This window comes from Callorhinus ursinus, unplaced genomic scaffold (genome assembly GCF_003265705.2).
Source record: "Callorhinus ursinus isolate GAN/ISIS: 27379988/994484 unplaced genomic scaffold, GSC_fseal_2.0 scaffold12, whole genome shotgun sequence".
Lineage (NCBI taxonomy): Eukaryota > Metazoa > Chordata > Mammalia > Carnivora > Otariidae > Callorhinus > Callorhinus ursinus.
This window is the reverse complement of record NW_027397074.1, coordinates 50,354,830-50,375,388: the sequence shown is the minus strand read 5'-3', so window position 1 is coordinate 50,375,388 and position 20,559 is coordinate 50,354,830. Positions and strand designations below refer to the sequence as shown.

The window sequence follows — 20,559 nt, the reverse complement described above, 5'->3', positions numbered from 1 at the left end:
CTCTTGATCATAACACTAATATATTCATATTGTAAAGAATTTTAAAACTTCTGAAAAGTACAGGTAATAAACATCAATGCAGTCCATCACTCCATCCCAGACAGGAGCAGCAGCCTTTGGGTATATTCTTGCAGGCTTCCTTGTGCCTTCTTAAATTGCTTATTGCCTTTTCCTTTTTCCAAAGCTGAGATCATACTCATAAAATTTTTGTGGCCTGCAGTTGAGGCTGCATAGAGAAGCAAAAATTGTAACATAAAAATATTCACTGATGAAATGACCACTCAGCATTTCTGATTTTTCCTGTAAAGCTTGAATTTATTCACTCATTTAACCACTGTTTCTGTCTCTATGCTGGGGGGTATTACAATACAGATGGATTGGGAAGTTATTTCTTGATGTCAGTGAAGGATACTGGAGATCTATGTGCTCACTGACAAATCTGTCTAGGTTGGACCAGTTGAAAAACTGATGGAAGAAATCAACAGAGATGACAACAAGATAGGCACTTTATTTTTTTTTTAAATTTTACTTATTTATTAGAATGGGGGAGCACAGAGGGCTAGGGAAAAGCAGGCTCCCCGCTGAGCAGGGAGCCTTATGAGGGTCACAGAGAGCCTGATGCGGGACTTGATCCCAGGACCCCAGGATCATGACCTGAGCTGAAGGTAGACACTTAATCAACTGAGCCACCCAGGTGCCCTGAGGATAGGCTCTTTAAAAGAAGAGTATTGGACATGACATCATATTAACATAACCTTTGGGGAACATCAGTATAACTCCCGGGTAGTGTTGCCATTATGATGCCATGTAAGCAAGACGAAATGAAGGCTATGATGTTCTATTGTCTATCATTTTGTTGGAAAAATCACCCCCCCCAAAAAAACACCCATTTAAAAAAATTTTTTATTGTTATGTTAATCAGCATACATTACATCATTAGTTTTGGATGTAGTGTTCCATGATTCATTGTGCATAACACCCAGTGCTCCACGCAGAACGTGCCCTCTTTAATACCCATCACCAGGCTAACCCATCCCCCCACCCCCCTCCCCTCTAGAACCTTCAGTTTGTTTTTCAGAGTCCATCATCTCTCATGGTTGGTCTCCCCCTCCGATTTCCCCCCCTTCATTCTTCCCCTCCTGCTATCTTCTTTTTTTTTTTTCTTAACATATATTGCATTATTTGTTTCAGAGGTACAGATCTGTGATTCAACAGTCTTGCACAATTCACAGCACTCGCCATAGCACATACCCTCCCCAGTGTCTGTCACCCAGCCACCCCATCCCTCCCACCCCCGCACAACTCCAGCAACCCTCAGTTTGTTTCCTGAGATTAAGAATTCCTCATATCAGTGAGGTCATATGATACATGTCTTTCTCTGATTGGCTTATTTCACTCAGCATAACACCCTCCAGTTCCATCCACGTTGTTGCAAATGGCAAGATCTCATTCCTTTTGATGGCTGCATAATATTCCATTGTGTGTGTGTGTGTGTGTGTGTGTGTATATATATATATATATATATATATATACCACATCTTCCTTTATCTGTCGATGGACATCTTGGCTCTTTCCACAGTTTGGCCATTGTGGACATTGCTACTATAAACATCGGGGTGCATGTACCCCTTCGGATCCCTACATTTGTATCTTTGGGGTAAATACCCAGTAGTGCAATTGCTGGATCATATAAAACCCCACTATTTTTAATCATTCTTTGATCCAATATTTAGTACATGAGTATAAAGGTTGCCTATATGTTGTTAAACTAAGTATGTTTTATCTTAACATTTATAGGGTACTTTTTCAGTATAAATTTCCTATCAAATTTTTGTTTCCCATTATGAATATGAATGCTTACTATGAATATGAATACTTAATAGCCTTTTACTAGTACTATTTATTGGTGATAACAGGGAACACCTGTATTTAATTTTTTCTTAATTCTCTAAACTGTTTATATCTGCTGTAATAAACACTGTAGTTCCCCTTACCTATGGTTTCACCTTCTGCAGTTTCAGTTACCCGAGATCAGCCTCGGTCTGGAAGCAGATGATCCTCTTTCTGACATGTTGTCAGAAGGTCAGTGGTAGCCTAATGCTGCTGCCTGTGTCATTCCCCTCCCTTCATCTTATCACATAGGCATTTTATCATCTCACATCATCAGAAGAAGAGTGAGTATAGTTCAGTAAGATATTTTGAGAGACCACATTCATATTACAGTATATTGTTATAATTCTATTTTGTTATTGTTAATCTCTTACTATGCCTAATTTATAAATTAAACTTTATCATAGGTGTGTATGTATAGGAAAAACATAGTGTGCATAGGGTTTGACACTCAGTGCAATTTCAGGCATCCACTGAGGTCTTAGAACGTATCCCCTGAGGATAAGGGGGCGGGGACTACCATAGTAACCAGATAACCACATTTTTTTTTCTAGTGAGTAAGCATATGCTAGAAAAGCTAATTTTATCTAAAATTAAGTACATACTTAAAAACATATAACTACAGGTCATAATAAATTTCCTTAACCTTTTTTAGGTCTAAATATCGGTCCAATGTAGAAGGTATCACTTCTGTCTTTCCTGGAATTAAGGCCAGATTTCTCATACTCTTCTCATTCTGATATATTGATGACTAGTCATCATTAGACTGGTGTATGTAAAAAATCTTTGCTAATCTGCTGAAGTGGGTTTTTGATTGTGTGCTTTTATTCTTTTTTTTTTTTTAAAGATTTTATTTATTTACTTGACAGAGACAGCGAGAGAGGGAACATGAGCAGTGGGAGTAGGAGAGGGAGAAGCAGGCCTCCCGCTGAGCAGGGAGCCTGATGACGCAGAGCTTGATCCCAGGACCCTGGGATCATGACCTGAGCAGAAGACAGACGCTTAACGACTGAGCCACCCAGGCGCCCCATGCTTTTATTCTTTTAATTATCATAGTTGTCATATAAAAAATTAGCCTCTGGGGTATTTGTGCTCTATTCCAATTCTCCAAGATCCTTCTTTTTGCCCTGCACATGAATCACCTGGCGATCTTGGTAAAGGGAATGTTCTGATTTGATAGGCATGGTGGGGGCAAAATTCTGCATTTGAAACCAGCTCACATGTGAAGCCAATGCTGCCAGCCTTTGGACCACACTTTGAATTGTAGGGCTTTTGATAACAGTTTTGGGAACAAAAGCCAGTCAAAGCATATTGATGCCATTTCTTGTTATAACTTTATGACACATGCCTAGTTTATTAGTAATACATATTTTTCCAACAGGGATATAGATGTTGAATTATAACTTGTAGTGTGTGAGTTTTCTGTAGTTTTTGTGTTGGGCATACTTTCTACAGTGGTGGCATTTAGAATGAACATACCGATGATGACAATAATGATATAATAATAATTGACAGGTACTGACCACTTACTGGCCTCAGACACTGTGCTTTACAAAGATTGACTATATTTTCCAAATAAAACCATGAAGTAGACATTATTATTGTTACCCCATTTAAAAATGAGGAGGGCTTGGTAACAAGTTAAATGACTTGCCCATGGTCACACAGCCAGAGTGGGGACAGAACCAGGACATCAATACAAGTAGTCTGACTCTAGAGCTTATCGTTTTAATCTCTTTACTAGTCTGACAGTAGTCTGGAAACTAGACTTCATAAAATGGATTTCCTAGCTTCTCTCTCAATTGCTGTAAGATATATTTGATTTCTCTAGCTTCTTTCCCAAAAGACTTTTTAAAGATTTTTCTTATGTTTTCCTTTCTTGTGGCTTTCCCAAGATACTAGTGATCTCTAGCTTTTAGTCTTCCTTTCTGCATATTTGTGTTAGAAAAGATCTCAACTTTCAGATTCTTTTGATGTAAAAATTTATGAAGAATAAGAAGTAGGTAGTACCCGTCCCTGAATGAAAGATAAAAGTGTTTTTAGTAACACTGACACTGTTTTCTTTGAAAGACTAGCCCTGGAAAACTTCAGATTTTATAAGATTGTCACAGAAGAATGGTTGATTCTTTTGTGTGTTCTTAAAAATTGGGGCATTTTTGTCTTTTTCTGAATGGCAATTATAATTCAGTGATTAGTCTGGAGACATACCTTCCACTCTGAGTTCTCCTGCCAGACCACCAAATTGTCTTATCGAAGCCAAGGAGCCCCTCTGCCTTGCCTTCTCAGACTGTCAGATGATGACACTATGAGAGACTATGGACTCAGAAACAAACTGAAGGTTCTAGAGGGGAGGGGGGTGGGGGGATGGGTTAGCCTGGTGATGGGTATTAAAGAGGGCACATTTTGAATGGAGCACTGGGTGTTATACGCAAACAATCAGGGAACACTACATCAAAAACTAATGATGTAATGTATGGTGATTAACATAATAAAATTAAAAAAATTTTTTTTAAATAAATGAAATACAATACCTTTAAACACTCAGCGTGTGAAGGGAAAGAGGATTTGTAAGTACAGAGGTGTTTGTAAAAATTTGTGACAATGAATGAAAGCTGTTTAGAATCAGTTATGGTACCTCCCTTGCAGTTTCATTTGGAAATCAATAAACACAGCACAGGTCATGATCCATAAGAATATAACTGGTTTATTACTCATCTCAAAGCAATAAGACGCTATTTATTTTCATTATCCCTGTTTTTTTTTACAGTCCATCAATATTATGGAACTGACTTTACAGAAATATGGAAGTTATGAAAAATTTGAGCAGGCCACTGGTGGCAGCCTGCTATCTAAAACTCGAATCTGGAGTCATGTTCGGAAGTACATGATGAAAGAAGGCTGCCTGGGTGAGGTATGAATTGGGAGTGATACAAGATGCTGTTGGCATTTTAACTGCTCATTTAATTAGTCACCCAGAGATCTCACTAAATTGAATTGCTGTGTTCAGTTTCTTTGTGTTTTTCTTTACTTACTACCCTCTCTGTATAGCCTATGGGATTATGGGAATTGTTTTATGAAAATTACTAATGAAGCAATTTGCCTCAGTGGCCTCCTCTTATTAGCAGCCAGTTCAAAATGGTCAAGCAGAGAAGCGGACTCTGGCTTGTGTATCTTCCTTTGCCTCATTTTAACCTGGGGGGACTGTATTTGACAGCACAACAGGGCACTGCCTCCTCAGCACAGCCCTCTACTTTCCTTTAATCCAGGAAAGGTTCTTGAGTTGTGCATGCTCAAAAGTGGAAGGGTCAAAAGTGATTATCATTTTCTTGGTATCTGGGAGATTCAAACTGGTACAAGCAAAACAAAAATATACTGTATCATATCTCACTGATATGAGGAATTCTTAATCTCAGGAAACAAACTGAGGGTTGCTAGAGTGGTGGGGGGTTGGGAGGGATGGGGTGGCTGGGTGATAGACATTGGGGAGGGTATGTGCTATGGTGAGCACTGTGAATTGTGCAAGACTGTTGAATCACAGATCTGTACTTCTGAAACAAATAATACATTATATGTTTAAAAAAATAGGAAGGGAAAAATGAAGGGGGGGAATCGGAGGGGGAGACGAACCATGAGAGACTATGGACTCAGAAACAAACTGAAGGTTCTAGAGGGGAGGGGGGTGGGGGGATGGGTTAGCCTGGTGATGGGTATTAAAGAGGGCACATTTTGAATGGAGCACTGGGTGTTATACGCAAACAGGGAACACTACATCAAAAACTAATGATGTAATGTATGGTGATTAACATAATAAAATTAAAAAAAATTTTTTTTAAATAAATGAAATACTGATTTATGGGTCTCTTGTTTCCTGTGAAAGCTTCCTCTCTCCAGCCTTTACATTTTATTTTTTTCCTCTTCTTAGATCGTAGTTCATCTCACTGAAGACCTGCTGTCCCGAGCTTCAATGACAGTGGTAAATGGGTGCCCAACATTGACCATTAATGTTTCCACAGCACGTGAGCACTGGCTGGAGGGAATGCTGAGGCATGAGATAGGTAGGGGCAGCCCTTCTCCATTTGTTCACTTGTAATATCAGAAATCAGCAGCAAAGAAACATTCTTTTATAATGGGTTTTTTCTTAACAGTATTTGGCAAAAGGTAATGAAATTGTTAGGTTTTACTTGAACTAAGATATCGTCTCACTTCAAATTAGATTTTTTTAGGGTACCATGTAGCTGTGTTAAGCTTGGAAAGTCATTTAACTCCTGGATTTCACTTCCCCATGTTTCTGAAACTGAGGGAAATGGAACTGAGTGCTCTCTGAGATTCTCTTCAAATATCAAGTCTCTGATTCTTCCGTTTAAGAAAATAAATGGTATAAAAGTTACACCTGTTCTAATGAGACATGGGGACCTTCTGAAGGCAGAGTAGCTCCTTCAAAAGGCTTTAGGGTCAGGTCATTTTCCACTTTGTCTTGATTCATAGGTATACATCAATTTGATTTTAGAACTGTTGGTAGAATCTTTTTTGGATAAGAATTAAAATGAGAATGTCCTTTCTTGTTTTTCACGCACCTTTTCTTCTCCACAGGCACACATTATTTTCGAGGTATTAACAACCTTCAGCAGCCATGGAACAGTTGGACTGGCCGCAAAAAACATGAGCTAAAGCCAAACAATCCCACAGAGGAAGGACTGGCAAGTATTCACAGTGTCCTTTTTAGAAAAGACCCCTTTTTATGGAGGGCTGCCCTCCTCTACTACACTGTTTATCGAGCCAGCCAAATGTCTTTTTGCGAACTCTTCAAAGATATTGGAAAGTTTGTCAAGGACCCCAATACAAGATGGGATTATTGTGTACGAGCCAAGAGGGGATGGACTGATACTTCTCAACCAGGTGAGTGTCTCTTGACTGTAGATTTGCCTTATGGTTAGTTGTCTATTGATTTTGATTAAATCCTTATCCACCAATCAGAGAAATCACTCACTTATGAAAAATTAAACCTTTGTTACTTGAGGGCTGTGCTAGTTTTCCCAAACCATATTTTGTTAGCATTCTTTTTTCAGATCTCATTTTGAAAAATTTCAAACCTAACAGAAATATGGAAATGATAGAATTAACACTCATATTACCCATCCTCTAGATTCACCAATTGTTAACATTTTTCTTGCTCTGATTTTAAAAACAGCTTTACTGAGATATAATTCACACGACCTACAGTTTGCCCATTTTAAAATGTATAGCTCAGTGGTTTTTAGAATGTTCATGGAGTTGCGCAGCTATCACCACTAATTCTAGAACATTTTCGTAACCCCAAAAAGAAACCTGTACCCATTAACGGTCATTCTCCATTCCTTCTTCCCCAAGCTCCCAGCTTTAAGTAACCATTAATCTGCTTTTATAGGTTTGCCCATTTTGGACATTTCATTTAAATGGAATCACATAATATGTAATCCTTTGTGTCTGACTTCTTTCACTTAGCATGATGTTTTTAAGGTTCATCCTTTTGGTAGCATGTATCAGTATTCAGTCCTTTTTATTGCTGAATAACATTCTATTGCATGTATAAGACACATTTTATTTTTCCACTCACTGTTAATGGACATTTGAGTTGTTTCCTCACGTTTTGGCTATTATAATGTTACTGTGAACATTTGAGTACAAGTTTATATTTTTAATTCTCTTGGGTATATACTTAAGAGTAGAATTGTTGGGTCATATGGTAACTCTCTGTTTAAGCTTTTAAGGAACTGCCAGAATGTTCTCCAAAGTGAATGCAATATTTTATATTCCCACCAGAAGTATATGGGATTCTTATTTTTCCATGTCCTTACCAACACTTACCAATACTTGTATTTTCATTTTTAAAATTATTATAATCATCCTAGTGGGTATCTCATTGTTTTGTTTTAATTTTTTAATTAAAAAAATTCCAGTATAATTAACAGTGTTATATTAGTTTCAGGTGTACAATATAATGATTGAACAGTTCTGTACATTATTCAGTGCTCATCACGATAAGTGTACTCTTAATCCCCATCACCTTTTTCACCCATCCCCCACCCACCTCCCCTCTGGTAACCCTGTTTTTTCTCTATATTTGAGAGTCTGTTTTTTTTGTTGTTGTTTTTCTTTGTTTTGTTTCTTAATCTCCATATATGAGTGAAATCATATGGTACTTGTCTTTGAGTTATTTCAGTTAGCATTATACCCTCTAGATCATCCCATGTTGCAAATGGCAAGATTTCATTCTTTATTATGGCTGAGTAATAATCCATTGTGTGTGTGTGTGTGTGTGTGTGTGTGTGTGTATGTATATAAAAACACACATATATAAACATACACCACATCTTTATCCATTCATCTGTCATACACAGGTTGCTTCTATTAATTTGGCTATTGTAAATAATGCTGCAGTAAACACAGGGGTGCTTATATCTTTTCAAATTAGTGTTTTCGTATTCTTTGGGTGAATACCCACTAGTGCAATTACTGGATCATATGGTAATTCTGATTAAGAACCATCATATGGTCTTCCACAGTAGCTGTACCAGTTTGCATTCCCACCAACAGAGCACCAGGGTTCCTTTTTCTCCACATCCTCACCTTGCTTCTTGTGTTTTTTATTTTAACCATTTTGACAGGTGTGAGGTGATATCTCACTGTCGTTTTGATTTGCCTTTGCCTGATGATGGGTGATGTTGAGTATCTTTTCATGTATCTGTTGGCCATCTGTATGTCTTTTTTTTTAATGTTTTATTTAAATTCAATTTAATTAACATATAGTATATCATTAGTTTCAGAGGTAGAATTTAGTGATTCATCAGTTGCATAGATTACCCAGTGCTCATTACATCGAGTGCCCGCCTTAATGCCTATCACCCAGTTACTCCATCTCCTTCCCCTCCAGCATGTATGTCTTCTTTAGAAAAATGTCTCTTTGTGTCTTCTGCCCATTTTTAGTTGGATTATTTCAGGGTTTATTTGGTGTTGAGTTGTATAAGTTCTTTATATATTTTGATTACAAACCCCTTATTAGATATACCATTTGCAGATAGGTATCTTTTGCCATTTAGTAGGTTTTTTGTTCTGTTGGTTGTTTCCTTTGCAGTGTAAAAGCTTTTTATTTTCATGTAGTGCCAATAGTTTATTTTTGCTTTTGCTTCCCTTGCTTCAGGAGACATATCTAGAAAGATGTTGCTATGGCCAGTGTCAAAGCAATTATTGCCTGTGCTCTCTTCTGTGATTTTTATAGTTTCAGGTCTCACATTTAGGTCCCTAATTCATTCTGAGTTTATTTTTGTGTATAATGGAAGAAAGTGGTCCAGTTTTCCCAGTGTCATTTGTTAGACTTTTTCTCATTGCATATTCTTGCTTTGTCAAAGATTAATTGACCATATAATCATGGGTTTATTTCTGGGCTCTTTATTTTGTTCCATTTATCTACGGTCTGTTTTTGTACCAGTACCATACTGTTTTGATTACTAGAGCTTGGTAATATATCTGGAAATCTGGTATTATGATAACCTCCAGTTTTATTCTTTTTCCAGATTATTTTGGCTATTTGGGGTCTTTTGTGAGTCCATACAAATTTTAAGATTATTTGTTCTTGTTCTATGAAAAATGCTATTGGTATTTTGATAGGGATTGCTTTAAATCTGGAGATTGCTGGGTAGTATGGACATTTTAACAATAGTCTACAAATCCATGAGCATGGAATATCTATTTGTGTCATCTTCAATTTCTTTCACCAGTGTTTTATAGTTTCTAGAGTACAGGTCTTTCACCCCTTTGGTTAAGTTTATTCCTAGATATTTTATTATTTTTGGTACAATTGTAAATGGGATTTTCTTAATTTCTCTTTCTGCTGCTTCATTGTGTATAGAAATGCAGTGGATTTTTGTATATTGATTTTGTATCCTGCAACCTTACTGAATTCATTTATCAGTTCTAGGAGACTTTTAGTGGAGTCTCTATATTAAGTTGATGATCACCTAAGTTTGAACCCATACAAAAACATTAAATTTGTACTCCTCTCTGTACCACATTTTAGGTATGTGGTGTCATGACCTGAACCACAATCAAAAGCCAGATGTTCAACCAACTTAGCCACTTATGTGCCCCCACTTAACTTTAAGAAAACTGTTTATTACTAAAAGTTTGAAATTTGAAAAATTTCAAATTTCAAAAGTGATTAATCGGATGTGCCCTCATTAAACATCACTTAATCTTAGTAATTATCAACATTTCCTAGCCGTGGGTCATCTATTTTTCTAAGTTCCTGTTTTTCTATAGTATTTTAAAGCCAAGTACTTCAATATGTATCTTATTTCTCCTAAAAAGTAGGAACAGCTCATGAGATCTGAGCCTAGCTGAAAAAGTGTCCTACCTTATTTCCATAATTCCCATGCTATAGCATACCTAAAAAAATTATGACTTAATATGATAGAATTTTAGTCCATTTAATAGAGCAGAATTTTAGAAAATTTACAGAAGTTATGTCATGATGGGAAGAAGTTTTCTTTTTGTAAGTGGAACACTTTAGGCTCAGATCTCATGAGCTGTTCCTTTTCATGTTTTCATATTTTCTTCTACTTTTAAACCTCCGTATTAATATCCAGTTCTTTTTTTTTTTTTTTAAAGATTTTATTTATTTATTTGAGAGAGAGAGAATGAGAGATAGAGAGCACGAGAGGGAAGAGGGTCAGAGGGAGAAGCAGACTCCCCGCCAAGCAGGGAGCCCGATGCGGGACTCGATCCCGGGACTCCAGGATCATGACCTGAGCCGAAGGCAGTCGCTTAACCAACTGAGCCACCCAGGCTCCCAATATCCAGTTCTAATTCTTGTTTTCATATGGAGGAGGAGTATCGACATCACCTATAGATGTTTTTAATGGGGTAACGGGTAGTATTTTTTTTAAAAACCAGGAGTTTCTGAAATCCCATGTCTCCACCTTGCCCCCTGTGAGACTTACTGCTCAATAGCTGTCCTCCCTGCTGCCCCAAGTGCCTCCATACACATGGGAGTTAAGGTTATGATCAAATGGTGGGAGTGTGGATGACATATCCTATATTTTAAATCACCAGTGTTTATGATTAGAAAAGTGCTGTTTTAACTATGGGGAATGGAATTCTTAAAGGGAAGCTACCAGTGTGCACATTTTCCTGGTGCTACCCAAGACCTTGCATTTTAGGTTATGAAGATAGTTAATTCTAATTTGCCATTTTTATTTTTATTCAGGACTGAAGCCTACAGTAAAGGGACTGTGTTAGTATCTAATTACTTAGAAAATAAAACCTATTGTCTTCCTCCAGGGTGCTTCAGTAAAGACCAGGTATACTTGGATGGTATCCTGCAAATCCTCCGATACAGAGAGACCATTGACTTTCATCTTCTGACCGCCCTGGGGAAGGTGAGTGAAACCAGTGGCATGTCGTCTACAACACACCAGGTCATCATTTCCTCAGGCTTGATTTAATGATTAAATAAGATTCAGATTGTTTTTAGACTATGTGTTTGAAGTTTCCTGGAAGGAAGAAATAATGGTGTCACAAAACCAAACTCCAACATTTCTTTGAAGGGAATAGAAAATTTGGCAATGTATTATATGGTTTTATTTTATATACCTCTTTCTGTAAAGCATTTTAAATAAGCTGCAAGTATAACACTTCCCCCTTTAATCTGACATGACCATGTGATTTTCTTAAGAAATGTATCACTGATTCAATAACGATTCATGCCTTGCATTTGGTTATATTTCTCTTAATCTAGAGAAGTCCACTTTGTTCCCTCCCCCCCATCTTTTTACTTTTCCTGACATTTTTAAGAGTCCAGGACAGTTTTCTTGAGAATTCCTACAATCTGTATTATCCTATTGTTTTCTTGTGATTAGATTTGGGTTAAATATTTTTACCAAGAATACTATATAAGTGACTTGTATATTTTATTATTTCATCACATTAGAAAGCACATATGTGATTTTATTCCATTATCAGTGATGCTTTGATCACTTGGGTAAGTTAGTTACTGCCAGATCTCTCCCTTGTAAAGGTACCTTTTTTATATTAAATAATCTGTGGGGTAATACCTAAGAATGTACTGTTCCTTAACCTTTCAAGGAATGGTTTTAACATCCTTTGATGATCTTTGCCGATATCAGTCAACTACACTAGTGGTAGCAAAATAGAGATCTTAAATTCTGTTACATTTCACTCTTTTGCAATATTATTATGGACTTAAGTGTTTTTTTATTCAGCCCTTCCAGTGGCTGCTCCTGTGTTTTTAAAAACACGTCACCCTGTTTCCTGGCAAAGTAAAATGTTCTCGGTCCATCTTACACCTTTTCTATCCATATCTCAGATGAGATATTTCTCCAAGGAAGCCTTGATTCCTTTTAGTGAAAATGGTATTTAGAAAACCAGGTCTGAGTAGTACTAGGTGTGCTCATTACTCCTGGAATATTGATGCTTCTCGGTTTTCCCAGTGAGCAAATCTTGTATCTGTTTTAAATCATAAGGGCATTCTAATTCAAATCAGACACTACAAGTTTCTTTTACCCCTCCCTTTCCCATTCCGTATGTGTATCTCCTTTCTCTTCAAATGAGAACTGTGTTTACCAACTGCAATATTATGTTTACTTTTACTCATTCTTTCCTATAATAAACTCAGGATGGTTTAAGAAACAATGGGTTTACAAAGAAATCAAAGAGGAAATCAAAAAATAATACATGAAAACACAATGGTCTAAAAACTTTGGGGACACAGCAAAAGCAGTTCTAAGGAGGATGTTTATAGTGATACAGGCCTACCTTGAGGAACTAGAAAAGAACAAAGCTAGCAGAAAAGATCAATGAAACTAGGATCTGGTTTTTTGAAAGATAAAATTGGTAAACCTTTAGCCAGACTCGTTAAGAAGAGAAGACTCAAATCGGTTATGAAAGAGGAGAAATAACTGATACCACAGAAATACAAAGAAAATAGAAACCTACAATCCTCTAAGACTGACTGCTAGTAATGAAACTGCATCAGTAATAAATGAATTCCCAACAAACAAAACTCCCAACAGCTAGAACCACGTGGCTCCATGGATGAATTCTAAATTCTACCAAAGAAGAGTAAATAGAATTCTCAAACTCTTCCAAAAACATAGAAGAGGAAGTAAAATTTCCACATTCATTCTGCAACGCCAGCATTATCCTGAAACTAAAACCAGACACAGTCACTACAAAAAAAAACTACAGGTCAGTATTTCTGATGAATACAGATGCAGAAATCCTAAACAAAATACTACCCAAACCGAATTCAATAATACACTAAAAGGATCATTCACCATGATTAGGTGGGATTTATTCCTGGGATGCAAGGGTTGTTCAGTATTTGCAAATCAATCATGATACATCACATCAATAACAAAGAATTAAAAACCACATCATTTCAATAGATGAGGAAAAAACATTTGACAGAGTACAACATCCATTCGTGATAAAAACCCTTGACAAAGCTTTAGAGAGAACATACCTCAACATAATAAAGGCCATAAATTAAAACCCAAGAGCCAACAATGAAAAAACTGAAAGCTTTTCAAAACTCCTAAGATCAGGAATAAGACCAGGATGTCCATTCTTACCAACATAGTACTAGAAGTCCTAGCTGTCAGACAAGAAAAAGAAGTAAAAGGCATCCACATTAGTAAGAAGTAAAACCATCAGATGACATGATACTATATGATACTATATATAGAAAACCCTAAGGACTCCACCAAAAAACAGAATAAATGAATTCAGTAAAGTTACAGGATACAAAAAGAAAGCAGAAAAAGAAATTAACAATCCCACTTATCGTACTAAAAGCATAAAATACCTAGAAATAAATTAACCAAGGAGGCGAAAGACCTATATTCTGAAAACTAGAAGACACTGATGAAAGAAATTGAAGATGACACTAACAAGTGGGAAGATAACACTGTGCTCTTGGATTGGAAGAATTAATTTTGTTAAAATGTCCATACTACCCAAAGCAAGCTGCAGATTCAGTGCAATACCAAAATATCAGTAGCATTTTTCACAGAACTAGAATAATCAATCCTGAAATTTGTATGAAACCACAAACAACGTCGAATCAGCAAAGCCATCTTAATAAAGAACTAAGCTAGAAGTATAATAATCCCAGATTTCAAGATATATACTACAGAGCTATAGTAATTGAAACAGTATGGAATTGATACAGAAATAGATACATAGAGCAATGGAACAGGATAGCCTAGATCATTTAATTTATGACAGAAGCGGAGTATACAGTGGAAAAAAAGACTTCCTCAATAAATGGTGCTGGGAAAACTGGACAGCTGCATGCAAAAGAATGAAACTGGACCACCCTCTTACACCATACACAAAAATAAACTAAAAATGGATTAAACACCAAAAACCTCAAAGAAAACCTGTAGGGTTTATTTCTTGGACATATTTATGGATATATCTTGTCAGTCAAGGAAGGAAGAAGAAAAAATTAAACCACACCAGCATCAACAACAAACCTATTTTCATTACTTAGTGGTAGAAATACTCAATAAAATAATTTCAATAATAAAAATTTAAAACTTAAGGGGCATCTGGGTGGCTCAGTCAGTTAAGTGTCTGCCTTTGGCTCAGGTCATGGTCTTGGGGTCCTGGGATCGAGCCTCATGTCAGGTTCCCTGCTCAGCGGGGAGTCTGCTTCTCCCTCTGCTTGTGTGTGCTCTCTAATAAATAATATCTTAAAAAAATTAAAACTTATTAAAATATAAATGAACATGATTTCTTTAAAGCCTTTCTACTGAATGTTAATTTATAGAACTTAAAAGAATTTCATCCAAAAACTCAATGTAAATACTTATGAGAGATTGGCTTCTTACCTAATAAAAAAAATAAAAATATAAAAGTAAAAAAAAAATACTTCTTACATAAGTAAAACAATTTTATAAATACTTGCTTACAAAGAGAATTTAACATAAAACACAACTTTATTTCTGAAATTAAATAGAAATAGGAATTCAATCTATAATCGTGCCAATTTTCCTAATTCAGTGATACAGTATTTACATTCTAGCTCTTTCCTGGGTTCTTTCATTTAGATTTAGTCAGGACATTTGTTTAGGTTTTAGAGTCTCTCACACACATGTATTAAGTTTAGTTATGTAAATTCTAGACAAACAGTGTAGGTCCAAGATAGAATGTTAAATACTGACTTGATTTTTTTTTTTTTATGGTCATGGTATAAGCAGGCAGATCGATACTTTTTTTTTTTTTTTTTTAGTAGGGGTGCAGAAGGAGGGGGGAGAGAGAGAATCTCAAGCAGTCTCCATGCCCAGAATGTGAGCCCAATGCAGGGCTTGATCTCACAACCCTGAGATCATGACCTGAGCTGAAATCAGGAGCCTAACACTTAACCTCATGTGCCACCCAGGTGCCCCAATACATTCATATTTAATACAGTAAGGGAAAGGAAGCCATTGAATTTTGTTATTTTGCAGGTATTGAAGTAATGTTTCTCTTAAGACTTAGGGAAGAAGTTACTTACATTTAAAAATTAACCCACCTTCCTTTTTTCAGGTCTCTTATGAAGATGTGGATCGCTTGAAAGGATTGGCAGTTATTGAAAACATGAGGGTCCCTCATTTCCTGCAGGACCATGGCCGATACATGGAACATTTAGAGAAAATTATGGAAGTGAATGAACTGACTGACAGGGAACTGAAAGATCTTATATACTAATCAGCATTCTTGCAGATGTAGCTAAGCTATACCTCTGTGTATATTACCAGTTAGGTGCAGTTTGCACCAGCATATTTATAAAAGAAAAATGACTGTTTACATGAGTTTTCTGAAGAATGATCTGCAGTATTCAGCTGAATTTTTTAAAAAGGTTAAGTACAAACCTTAAACTGTTTCCTTTAACGTTTCTATAGGCTGCAGGGGAAAGTTCCTCCTATTTTTATCTGAATCTCAATAGAGTCCATTGAAAATACTACTGGTGAGTGTTTTTGAAGAATCTGGGTCAAATTGAGTGATAGGCTGTCTGGGCAGTAAGCACTGCTCCTAGTGCTTCTGCCTGAGCACCAAGACTAGCCCTGACTGTAGAGATAGAACAACACTGGAATTCAGACTCCCAAGAGTATATTTTATTTGATAAGTAATTGCAGTTCTTCTTTGAAAAATTAGTTTTGTTATGCTCCCCAAAGCTAGCTGTATCTAAAGTTTCTTATTTCTCTCATATGTTAAGTAATGGTAAAAAGGGGAAAAGTCGTTTGAAAAGTTTTCATTAGTTCTTTATCTTCCACGTTGTTTCACCTTATCAGTTTATAGGAACTAGAGAATTACCTCATTTTGTCCAGTTATTTCTTAACTAAACTTTATTTGCTGAAACATACACCTTCAAGATTTTAAGTTTTAGGGTCTTTCCTTCCCCATTCCTTTATATAAATGATAAGTAAAAGTTCCAGAAAGGTTTGTCTACATAGATTAAAATAGTTGGGGAAGAGAGAAGCTACTCCCTTTTATTAAATGGAGCGACTAGCAAGATACAAATAGATTAATGTAGTTCTTGTAGGCACTGGATATTGACTAGTGTCTACCATAAACTTGACCATGCTCTGAAAAATGGAATTCCTATACATTGCTATTTGATATCAAACTGGCCTTGTCAGGTTGGCTCAGTATATTTTATCAAAATCTTTGACTTCATCAACCCAATAATGACATAGTTTGAATTTCAAAAATGAGAATTCTGTTTTGCTGCATTTTCTCTGTTAAAAGCTTATACACCTAGCTTTGTATTATCAATTTCGATATATATTGGATATATATATATACTTGGGATCAAATGGTTCTTCAAACAACTTATTTTAATGATCAGGAAGAACACTGCTGTAAGCACCCCATTCAAAATTGCTACTGTAATTTTTACCCAAAGCTATCTGAGTGTTTATCTTTACCTCAGTTCAGGCTTAAATATGGTGCTAACACTGAAAGATGCATACAGCAAAGTCTGGTTCACATTCATGCTAGGAAATGATTTTAGGAAGTCTTACGCAGGCTAGGTTATGTGATTTTTCTCATTCACATATCTAGAAGGGCTTGCCTCAAAGAAGAATGTTGCAGCAAATAGGATATATTCCAACTGGCACCCGGTGGTTCTTGCAAAGCCACACATCTCACCTTTGGTAAGTAGCAGGCCAGGCCCTTTGGAGCATTAAGGCACGCACACATGTGTCATGATGGCTGGAGTGTGGCCTGTAGATTCTGTGCAGGGTTGGGGCATATTGTGCCAACACTAACCAGATATTGGAAGACCACTCTTGACCCCTCAAGCATATTTCCTTGTAGCAGAATCATCCAGTTTCAGCTTTGGTGTAGCATTTTCTAACTTCATCTTCAAACTCATCCAAGATGATTGTGAAAACAGTGTTTTGTTAACTGGAATTGGAGTATAGACAGAAATGATAATATTTATGTCCTGTGATTTAAGCCCAAATGCTTATAAATTCAACATTTGTAGGCAATAACACTGTTAATCTTATGTTATGGTTTAAATGTAAAGGAAAATCACAGCAGCCTTAATATCCTGTTGGTAGGATTATTTACAATGATTCTAGTCCCTGAATTTTAAAATGGATATTCTCTATCTGATTTGGAAAAGGAAACACTTTCCTGCCTTACTGCTTTGGTATAAAGACAAAAAGAAAACAGTGCTATCCAGACAAAAAGAAAATGACCTTAAATCACACTGATTGTCTTAAGATATTTTAAAAGTTAGCAATGAACCAAAAATAGTTTCAGATTAGCAGAATACTTAAAGAGCTCTAAGCTTTAAAAGTTGGGATTGAAGATTTAATTAATGTTTATTCTCTTTCCTGAAAGAGCATAAAGTTCAGTTTTGTTTCCTTAAAATTGAAGTTTTAATAAATAGAAAATTATAGCAACAGTACTTAGAATAGTTGAAGGTTGCATTAATTTTAATAGTTACTTGGTATAGGCTATTGAGGATTAGGATTTCATCAATTTTGTCCACTGTAATTCTAACATATAGTTGTATCAAATACAAAGTCTGATAAACTGGTAGGTGTTCATATCATATGACATTCAAAGTAAATTGTAGACGTAAATCCATAGTCTTCATTTCTTTATATTTTCACCTTTGTAAAAATGTTTAAAATTTGTATTGTTTGTTTTGTATATATCTGGGCATTTTATGTTCATCTATACTAGAAAGAAGTAGCACTGAGGTTCTCAAATGAAGTATGTGAATATGTATGCATGCAAACTTCTGTTCTTTGAAAATTATATTTTTATTGTGGTATTTCTGCATTTTTATTGTGTGGTAATTATTGATCATGTTTGTCTTCTAATATCCTTATTTATAAGGAAATACTATATTTACCACACTCCACCTTTCCCCTTATCTGAGGGGTATTAGTTCAGCTTATACTCTCATGGGTGTAGGGAGGAGGGAAAAGGAGGGATAATTTCATCTTAATTTACTGCCCTATTCATTGAGTACACTTCTGTGCAGAACTCCTGAGGAGTAGGGTCTGTGCTGAGTCCTCTGCTGAGAAAGACAGAACTGTTCGCAGTCCAGTGAGAAAGAGTGGCACAGAATCACATTATAGCATGGCCAGTCGCATACACAAAAAGTGCTACTAAAAGATCATAAACTGTAATAAATGGGCCTGCTTGTGTTTCTTGAAGCACAGAGAGAAAGATCACTTGCAAAGTGGTTAGTGTCCACAATATTTTACCACTCTTTGCAAGGCTTGTGTTTGGAATCTGAGCAGCTTTAGCCCAGGAGTAGACCAGATGTACAGCTGCTTGGGTCAAGGGCCTGGAGGCGATCCCTTGAGACCTCCAGCAGGGGCCCAAAGGAGCCAGTGCTTTACCCTTAAGCTTATTAGTCTTGGTCTTTGAATTTAAAACTTTACTTGTGAAACCTTGTCGTCTCACTTTGATTTCATCCTTTTTTGTTCACTTTGATTCCAGTAGCTAAAGGAATTATGTCTTGAAACTATTGCTGGGATGTGAAATACCACTGTTTGTCAGCTAGCTATGGAACGGTTTAAGAATACATAGAATTTTGAGAACAGAGAGGGAGGACCATATGAAGAGGAAGCAAAGAGGATGGCCATCTGCAAGCCAAAGAGAGATGCCTGGAATAGACCCTTCCCTATGGCCCTCAGGAGAGATCAAACCTGCCAATACCTTTATCTTGAACTTTTAGCCTTCATAACTGAAAGGAATTGCACCTAGAGAAAGGACAAAGCAAAGAGAGCAGAAATTTGACCACTGAGAAGAGATGACTGAACATTTTACTTTTTCCCAGCCACTCAGCCTTTACTAAAGACAATTTCAGAAGTAATGTCAGCAACATGGCTGAACAAGATGTCCCTCAATTGTGCCCCCTCCCCAATCTCCCACCAATAATTTGGCATCTATCCATGGACAAAAATGCCTTTGTGGGACTTTGGGATCCAGCAGCATATACTAAGCAACCCAGGAGGAATTTTGCCCACCCTTGCATTCTGTAAAAAACATACAGACCTAGGTCCTGGCTTGGACCCAGCAGTAGCCTGTGAACAAGCTTCAGCCCTTCTCAGCATCAGTCCGCAAACCCCTAGAAAACACTAAATCTTAAGTGGTCACCTGTGGACAAGAGAGACTTTGTATAAGTCCAGGTTTCCAGCAGAAAAGTTTTAGCACAACACTGGAGCAAAAAAAAAATACGTTTAGATGCATTAAAGAGGAATAGTTTAGATTTATCACTCCTCCCTCAAGGTGGAACAACTCAAGGCCAAAAGAGGTCTCAGCCTGTGATTTCTCCTGGGGGGCGGTGAGGGGGAGTGAAGGGGTGGGGAGAAAGTGAGAGTGAGTGCCCAGCTTCCCCAGCTGTGCAAGATGCTGCCTAAGAGGCCCATTTCACTGTGGTCCCATCCAGAGTACTGAATCATGAGCTGTGCGACTAGGGGTGGAAAGAAGCTGGGAGAGTAGCAGACATGACTTTTGGAGGTCATTAAAAGGACAGAATCTACTAATTGCTTCACAGCCTCCATTAAGCTGGCTCATGAGCTGCTAAGGATACCTTACCTGTGGATCTCCCTGAGTAGTCTATGGGGACCCCCCCAATGCTGCATGTAACACACACACACGCACACACACACACACACACACCCCCCACACCCCCCCCCCGGCTGCCTCTCTGTGTGCATCCCAACAGCGTTGAGAGCATATTTTGGCAGAGGGCTAGTGAGCATGTGCAAAAAGCCAGCCCAAATTCGTGGACCAGAGAGGCCACAAACCTGAGCTTTAGCCCTACCCTTGGGAAAGCAAAAGGAAGACTGTCAGCACTGAGCCTTGTCCGTTGCAAAATTGAGAAGGCATACAAGCTTAAGAATTCTGCCATAAGAGGTAACAAGAAGCATGTAGCAGGCATATCCATAGACAGAAAGTCAGATTCTCTACCAGAGCTGACTGAAGGTATTCTTTTTTTTTTTTTTAGATTTCCATTTATTCATTTTTAGAGAGCACATGTGAGTGGGGAGGGGGGAGGAAGAGAGAGAGAGAATTCTTAAGCAGACTGCCCACTAAGCACGGAGCCCACATGGGGCTCAATCCCAGGACTCTAAGATCATGACCTGAGCTGAA

At 37.2% G+C, this 20,559-nt stretch overlaps 1 protein-coding gene and 1 long non-coding RNA gene across 6 annotated transcripts in view; one reads left to right on the top strand and one right to left on the bottom strand.

Annotated features, from left to right (window-relative positions):
- The window catches only part of MATCAP2 (microtubule associated tyrosine carboxypeptidase 2), a 59,002-nt gene extending 39,818 nt beyond the window's left edge, over window positions 1-19,184 (top strand). For 4 of the 5 annotated variants that reach the window (XM_025873156.2, XM_073899077.1, XM_073899078.1 and 1 more), the window contains 5 exons: window positions 4,658-4,801; window positions 5,813-5,945; window positions 6,481-6,786; window positions 11,206-11,303; window positions 15,478-17,092. In XM_025873156.2, coding sequence (XP_025728941.1) covers window positions 4,658-4,801; window positions 5,813-5,945; window positions 6,481-6,786; window positions 11,206-11,303; window positions 15,478-15,639 — 843 coding nt within the window. In that variant the 3' untranslated portion in view covers window positions 15,640-17,092. Of the gene's footprint in view, window positions 1-4,657; window positions 4,802-5,812; window positions 5,946-6,480; window positions 6,787-11,205; window positions 11,304-15,477; window positions 17,093-18,900 lie in introns of those variants that run through there. The other variant, XR_012380284.1, reaches the window with a different exon arrangement.
- LOC141373888 (uncharacterized) lies at window positions 10,726-17,200 on the bottom strand. The gene is made up of 3 exons (XR_012380287.1): window positions 17,083-17,200; window positions 15,464-15,546; window positions 10,726-11,417 (listed from the first exon to the last, which is right to left on the bottom strand). It is a non-coding gene; the product is annotated as an uncharacterized lncRNA (long non-coding RNA).
- Window positions 19,185-20,559: the final 1,375 nt, after the last annotated feature.